The sequence below is a fragment of the Symphalangus syndactylus genome, chromosome 18 (assembly GCF_028878055.3).
Source record: "Symphalangus syndactylus isolate Jambi chromosome 18, NHGRI_mSymSyn1-v2.1_pri, whole genome shotgun sequence".
NCBI classification, from domain to species: Eukaryota; Metazoa; Chordata; class Mammalia; order Primates; family Hylobatidae; genus Symphalangus; species Symphalangus syndactylus.
The window spans coordinates 29,338,472-29,346,238 of record NC_072440.2 but is presented as its reverse complement, the minus strand read 5'-3'; the positions used below and the strand labels follow the sequence as shown (position 1 = coordinate 29,346,238).

At 46.5% G+C, this 7,767-nt stretch overlaps 1 protein-coding gene across 1 annotated transcript in view; it reads left to right on the top strand.

Moving 5' to 3' along the window:
* Nucleotides 1–801: 801 nt before the first annotated feature.
* Nucleotides 802–7,767, top strand: part of MAP1B (microtubule associated protein 1B) — a 98,997-nt gene continuing 92,031 nt past the window's right edge. The window contains exon 1 of the mRNA XM_055253802.2: nt 802–1,036. Coding sequence (XP_055109777.1) covers nt 853–1,036 — 184 coding nt within the window. The 5' untranslated portion in view covers nt 802–852. The remainder of the gene's footprint in view (nt 1,037–7,767) is intronic.

Sequence of the window (7,767 nt, the reverse complement as noted above, 5' to 3'; positions counted from 1 at the left end):
AATCCAAGGCCTGAACAACAGTAGGCTTAAGTTTTGCATTTTTGATGTATTCTTTAAGTGAAGGTGGTAAATATTGACATTGGTAAATATTAGTAAATTCGTCTTCTTAAAGCCACAAGGTCAAAGAAAAGACAGGTTCCGTCTTCTTAGGCGGGGTAACCACAGCCCCGCATCTGCCCACTGTGGCTATCCCAGTTTCTGAGAACCTGGCTACATCATATATGGCACACAAGGCAGAGGCCTGACTAGTGCAGCTCGGACAAGAGAAAGACCCCCACTCTGAAAATGGAAACTCATCCCATTCCCATGCAGACAGGGTGAAGGTGAGGAGTGGGCAGTGGGTGTCTACGTGGTGGGTGGCGTAGGTTGAAAGCGTCTTCCCCCTTCACGGCTGCAGCAGAAGCTCAGCGGGCGCCCCAGCCCCTTGGCTCGCGGCCCTGCCCCGACCATTGTCCGCACACCTCGTCCCTCCAGCTTCCGGGCCGCGGGCGAGATGATTTGCTGCAGATGACATCAGCCCCGGGCCAACGGCTGGAAGAGCGGAGGCAACCACCGCGTGAGGATATGCCGGGTGGTCCTTTCTCCTCCTCTTCCTCCTCCTCCCCGGCTCCCTGCCTAGTCTCCATATAAAAGCGGCACCGCCTCCCCGCCCTCTCACTCCCCGCTCCTCTCCGCCGCGCACTCTCCGCGGCACTAGGAGAGGGCGGAGGGGGAGGCGGCGCGCGGCGCCAGAGGAGGGGAGACGCAGGGGGCGGAGCGGAGACAGCACCTTCGGAGATAATCCTTTCTCCTGCCGCAGAGGAGAGGAGCGGCCGGAGCGATACACTTCGCCGAGGCACAGCAGCCGGCAGGATGGCTACCGTGGTGGTGGAAGCCACCGAGCCGGAGCCGTCCGGCAGCATCGCCAACCCGGCGGCGTCTACCTCGCCCAGCCTGTCGCACCGTTTCCTTGACAGCAAGTTCTACTTGCTGGTGGTAGTCGGCGAGATCGTGACCGAGGAGCACCTGCGGCGCGCCATCTGCAACATCGAGCTCGGTAAGTGGCCCCGCGCCCCCAGGGACGCGTGCTGGCAGACGCGCAAACACGACCCCACCCAGGGCGCGACGGTCACTGCGCTCCTCCCGCGCGCCCCGCACCCATGTCTCTCCTCGCCACCTCTCATACTTGGTCCAGACTCTTTTCTGGGCTAATTAAGAATAATCCGAATTATTAGATATGAGACCCACAGGGAGAGTCTCCAATAACCTTGAGGGATCTGTCACCACGCTGGGTCCGCAGCCTCTGCTGAGTTGGCCACCGCCTCTCCCGCTAAGTGAAATGCAGGTGTCAGGGGAGCAGAGGCCACAGTAAAGCCGCTACCGCAGGAGGCAGAAGGGTGGGGGAGACCTGATGCAACCGCTCCTTTCAGTCCCCTTCTGGCCTCAGGAAAAGGCTGGGACCCCCACCACCGCAGACCTGGGGCCAAAGCCCCATGTGCCAGGGGCCTCGTGGGATTCATCCTCACCACGGCTAACTCAGCCCCTGAGAAACGCTTTTTCTGATTTCAAACCTCCGGATCCTTTCTTTCCTCAGAATGACTAGGCTAGTCCTAGGGCCACGCCCGCTCCCCCCCCCGCCCCCACCCCCCCGCGAGATGCTGGGATGCAGAACCGCCTGCGCTTCGCCACCAGACAGAGCCTGCCTCGCTACCGCCCCTGGGGCCTGGGCTGCAGCTCTCAGAAAGGACAATGGGACCCCAAGTTGTGGGGTGGGGCTGCTGCTTTTAGAAGTCCCAGCCTCGGGAGTGGTAGCTTGAAGGGGGTCGGTGAGGGAGACGTCAACGGGTAGGGTCAGCTCCTCGCCCAGTGCGCGCACCAGTGGCGCGCTCTGCGGAGGCCGAATAGCGGTACGGCGGAAACCCTGGGCGGGGCCGTGAGGGTCCGGGCGGGCACAGCCTCGGGCGCACAGAGAGACCCGCCCCCAGCCCCACCCGAGCTGCCGCAGTGCCCCCGGACCGACTGCCACACCTGCCCCCCCCACACTGCGGCTCCCCCCGTCGGGCACGGCTGGCTGGGCGTGCGCCCCGCCCGGGCCTCGGGCTGGCGGGGGCCGCGCGCCCTCACCTCTCAGTTTGCCTGGCTTTGTTGCACTGGGAGTCCCTGGGTGGGCAGCTCTGGTCTCTGCCTTTCCCTTTATCCCCAGCGTCCCAGCCCTCCCCTCGCCCCTGACAGAGGTCGCCGGGTCCCTCCGCAGCCCCAGCCCGCGCTCTATTCTCCTGGGGTGGTGCTGAAGCGTTTCTCCGGGAGACACCGGTTGGTGGGCGTGGTGCAGTCCGCACTGCGGTCTCTACGGCAGCCCGAGGCGGACAAAGGGCGTTCACGCAGCCCTCCTTACCCGCTCCCCCTCCCCAATAAAAGACGAAAGAAAAACCTTGTTTTAGATGAAAAAATAAATGCTTGTCATCTGCCTCTGCAGTTGGAAACGGCCACTTGTCCCCAGAACAAAAGGCTGCAGGGTGGGGACTGGAGTTGCGGACCTGGTTCTTTTGTTTAACTTTAAAGCACTTGATTTTCCCTTTTAGCTTAAAAAAAAAAAAGAAAAAAGAAAAAAAATGTGAGCAGAAAGTCATAGTATTTTATTCCAAAAAATTCAAGAACAAGAGATATTTCAATAGTGAAATGTCTTATTTGAGCATCTCAATAACCCTTCATTTTCAGACTATAGGCCTTTGGTCTAATCTGTTCTAATTTAGTTTATTTGCACAATTTTCTCCTTGAAAAATTTTACACATACTGACTTTGGGTGTGGCTATTGTGGGAATCAATGACTTTGGATTTTTTTCATTAAAAAATTATTTGTAAGTGGCATTTCTGGGAAATAGGAATATATTAGGAGGTGCTTTTCTATCTACAAAATCTTCATAACCATTCGATGTGGTAGTGCTAGGAGAGGCATCATCGACCCCGTTTTAGAGCTGGGGGCCCAGAGAGGCAGGAAGGGTAAGAGAACCGGCTCAAGGTCACAGCACTCATAAGTGACAGAAGTACCAGTACTGCAGCGTCACTCGTTTTCTGACCCTGTCATGATGTTAGTGCAGGGTTGGCTAACATCCTATGATGGGAGGAAGGTTTCAGTACAACAGTTTTCAGGGCTTGCCTTTGTATGGCCATCCACTTGTGGGCAGCGCCCCATGCTGGGAGATGGTTCAGCAATCACCTTCGGGCCGTAATTACCTTCCTGCTTTGTTACTCATCTGATCATCCTTTCAGTGCCCTATTCCTCAGAGGGTTTATTCAAGATGCATCTGTTTATGGAGAAAACAGACGCATCCACGTACTGCTATGAAGAAGGGCTCCCTGCCTTTACTCGTTTTTACACTACTAGCACTTAGTGACAAAATTCAGATTTGTCTTCTTGACATTAATTTTTTTAAAAATTCGGTTGAAGTATTATATAGAGATGAAAGGGCGCAAATCAAAGATGAGCAGCTCAACGAATTTTCACAAAACGGACATGCCTGGGTTACCCAGATCAAGAAACAGACATTACTGGAACCCCAGAAGCCCCCTTGTGTTCCCTTTGCGATAATCATCATGGCTTCCTGATTTTTTAATTCCCTAATTTGGTCAGGTTTTTGCATGGAACTCTGAAATGACTGTATTGATCCCATTAAGAATCAACCAACTGAGTGAGCAGAGCCATTTCTTTACACACCATAGCAGATGCTGCTTTTCCTCTTAAGATGGCTCTCCTGGGTTCTGGGGTCTTGGCTGCAGCTCAAGATGCAGGCCCGTCCAGCGCTAAGTGAAAATCTTGCTCCCATAGCTTTTCAGACAGTCTGAGATGACTTAGCAACAGAGCAGGCTGGTCCTGTTTTCCTGTGCACGACAAGCTGCTGCTTCAGCCGCCAGGTCTCAGCTGGGCCTCCTCCAGAGGCCACTGCTGTTGTTGCTTGGTGCCTTTGGGTCTTGTGTGAAGCAAGATGGAGCTGCTCCAGGGGGCTAGCTCTGATGATTGTGTGTTGCAGGCTGGGAAAGCAGTTCCTCATCTGTTACTCTTTCTTCCTATTTCCCCTCCTGCCTTAACTGAGAGTCTGGGTTTGGAGACCCTTGCGACTTGGATTCTTGCCATCTGATTACTGAGGGCTCTCTGGGAAGCCTAGAAAATAATCTATAAATCTGTAGAGACATGGTGGTAATGCAGTAAATCAACAGGCCTGGAACGTCCCAGTGTGGATGCTTCGTAAATGCCTCTTGAAACCAGGGAAGAGAGATGGTCCCTCTTGTTTTCTCAACTATATTCGGAAAGCATAATGAAGGCTTTGGACATGTATCCTCCAGAGTTTGGAACAATAGTGTTTCCTCGGACTAGGCTAGCTTCATTTATTTAGTTATGCAGGACTTTATTCCAACTCGTTTTCGCTACCATCAACTACTACTCTTTGGCACCTCCTTTTTCTCCACCCTAATTAGCCCCCAGCATGGATTTAGCCAGTGGTTCTCATTTTCAGCAAAACCCTGCTTCTTGGTTTTATTTTAATACATAGAGGACATACATCCATGCCTTGCAAACTGAATTCTAGAGCTTTGTGAAAGTTTTCATTGTTTCATTTTTTTTTTAAGGAACTAAAACATATAAAGAATACTAAGTGTCTGTTTGATGTTTTCAATTACCGTTAGATTATAACTTTTCCTTTAGTTAACCCTGGGAATCAGCAAGATTTGTTGGTGAAAAGATAGATGAATGTAACATCTACTGCTCTGCATTTTTTACATAAAAGTTTAGCTGATTACAATGTAGCATTCTGATGTCACTTAACTGAATGTCCTTCAGTCTAAGATGGTAAGAGAATTTAAAACCCAGGAAAGATTTGGAGTTTAGTTTTCCTTTTAACAGGGGAAATAAGAAACCAATACTATATGTGGTAAGAATTAAATGTTAGAGAGTCTTAAATTTACTATATTTGTCTTTATACTTTTCAAAGTCAAAGACAGATGGATTTCTGCTTGCACTGCTTAATTGGTATTATCTACGACAGCTCTGTGATCCATGCTGAAACACAAGCCAGTCCCCAAATTTAAGGTCATTAAATTGTTCACCTTCTCTAAGGGCTTACTTTAAAAAAATAAGTATAACTTTTTAGACAAGCAAATAATTATAAGTCACTTCTCATTTGCTTCTATTGTAAGATGTTATCTCCGAACTAAATTATTTATTATCAATGCTTTGAAACTATGAGCTCTGTATGTAAGATATTATCTTCATACATATATATGTTATGAACATCAAGTTGCTGGCTTTAAAAAAAGAAAAAAAGCAAATTAAAGATGAGTTCAAGAGAAAAAATAAGAATTTTTTCCTCTGAGAAATAAAGCATTCCTAAACGTAGCATTTCCTTTAGTTTATTTATGTAGTTTATGATTTCAATCTGATTTCAGACCACTTTTTAGCATAGTTTTACAAATGTAATCTTATGATTATAGGTTAATCATTTAGGTACTTGGAAAAAATATCCAAAAGCCTGTTTTTCAGAGGGAGCAACTAAAGCCCATAAAGGAAAATCAACTTGCCAAAGGCCCAAATAACTGTCAGATAGAACCCATGTGCCATCAACGTACAATGCATGGTCATTTCATTTTGCTTTCCTCAATCCACTGTCACCTTTAGAAATATGAATTTTAGCCTTTAAATGGGAGGTGCTTTTTTAAATTGTTGGTTTCATTAAACAATCCTGCAAATGCTTACATGATTGGTAAACTTGGAACAATCTAGCCTATATACACCAAGAGTACCTGACTCTTCCTCATTTTTCACCCTGACTTGTTCTTTGATGACCACCCCTGCCTCCCTGCCCCATAACCTATTCTTTTCTCCTTTTCTCATCTGTGTATATCATGTGCATGTTAGCCTCCCTTGTGTGCACTGCTACCACCTGGGGTCAGAGAACTGAGAAGGAAAGATCTTTTGTCGCTCCCTGGTCCCAAGGAGCTCACTTTCAGGGCTGGGCAATAGCCACAGAGCAGGCCCAGATTGTTCTCAGAGATGACGGATGCCTTTTGGCTCCAGACATTGAAAGAATGGGGTTCACTGCCTCCAACTGCCTGGAGTTATTCTGCCCCTACCTGGGTAAGCCCAGAAGGGGTACAGTCTTAGACTGTTGAGGAAACAAAGCCTCTGGGAAGAGCTTGACTTGGGGCATATTGGGGTGAAAATCAGAAAGAGGGCTTCCCTGCTCCCCAACAGAGACCAAGATGACTTGCTTCTGAAAGCCTCTTTAGAACCTCTTCACCAACACCCCAGGATGCCCTCCAGCCAGATTCAGAGAGGGGAGAATATGGGAAGGGCCAAAAAGATATTTTTCTGTCCTGTGAACTTTAGAGGGCTCGCTGTTGGCTCCTTGTTAGGCACAAAGGGGAACTACATACACCTACTAAATGCAATATGAACCTTCATTGACAACTACTCTTTGCCTTTACCAATATTATCCAGCAGGAGATACAAAGGAATTGCAAATTATTTTATTTCTAAAATTGGTATGGAAAGTGGCCTGATTCCAAAATTTTCCTTTCCAACTAAAATAGCTGGCAAATCCATCATAACCTTTATTTTATAAGTGGTAGTAGTGGTTGTGCATTGCTAAGAAAACAATTTGGGTGGAAATTGCTCTCTTGAAAAAAGAAGCCTACATTTTTAGTTTCATTGGGAGTGTAAAAATGAGAAATATTTTTATCAGCCATTTACTAGTATAATTTAGAAATTACTAAGTGGATTTATCATTTAGTACTTTTTCTATTGCTAAATTACAAATATATCAAAAATAAAATATGTATGAAAATATAAAGCAAACATTTAATTGTGTGTGCCATGACAAGTTAACTGAAGCCAAGGGAAAATGGCAAGTAACAATGTAAGAGCAAGTCTGCAGATAACCCTGGATGAAGTCATTCAAATAATGTACCAATTTAGACATTACTTAGAACAAAGACGGAAAAATTGTATGAATTTAATTTAAATGCATATGTCTCATTATTAACTTATTGACCCAGCTTGACAGGGTAGAAGACAAAGTGGAGCTCAGACCTGGAACATGGAGAATTCAGTCAACAATACCAATTAAGCAGCCCAGACAGGAACTCGATTTTTTGGCACTAGACTAGTATATAGTGTATAGGTTGAAGTAAAATATTCTAATGAATTCAGACCTCTCAACCTGTCAAGCTCTCTGTGAAACAAAAAGAACCCATTTATCATTTCTGCACTAAAAAGATCTGCGAAATCTCAACATGCCTTTCTTGTTAAAATTTAAATACTCCATTAGCACAAATGCAAACTGAGGCTATTAATGTTTCCAGGGAGAGCCATAAAATTCTCCCTTATAATTTAACCTTTCCTTAAACGTGTTAACTCTTCCACACCTGAATTCTTCCCATTGATCATATGAGAAATTTCTGCCTCTATTTAGTGGACACACATCTATCTGAAAATATTCCTCCTGGTTGAAAAGGTCTGTGGTGTGTAATCTAAAGATATTTTAGATGTGCAGTGAACTGAGTTTCCAGAATCTTTTTTTTTTTTATAATGTCTATGTATAATCCACCTTGATTCTTTACAGGATAGGAAGACTGAATACAATCTAACCAAGGGTAAATACAAATATGCCGTAAGGATCCAGTGTGTTATTTAAGTAACACACTGCTATTTATTCCCCCAAGTGTGTATACATGACTAATGTCCAACAAAAATGATTACGTGACTGGGTGTTAATTTAGAGATAGTTCACCTGCTGT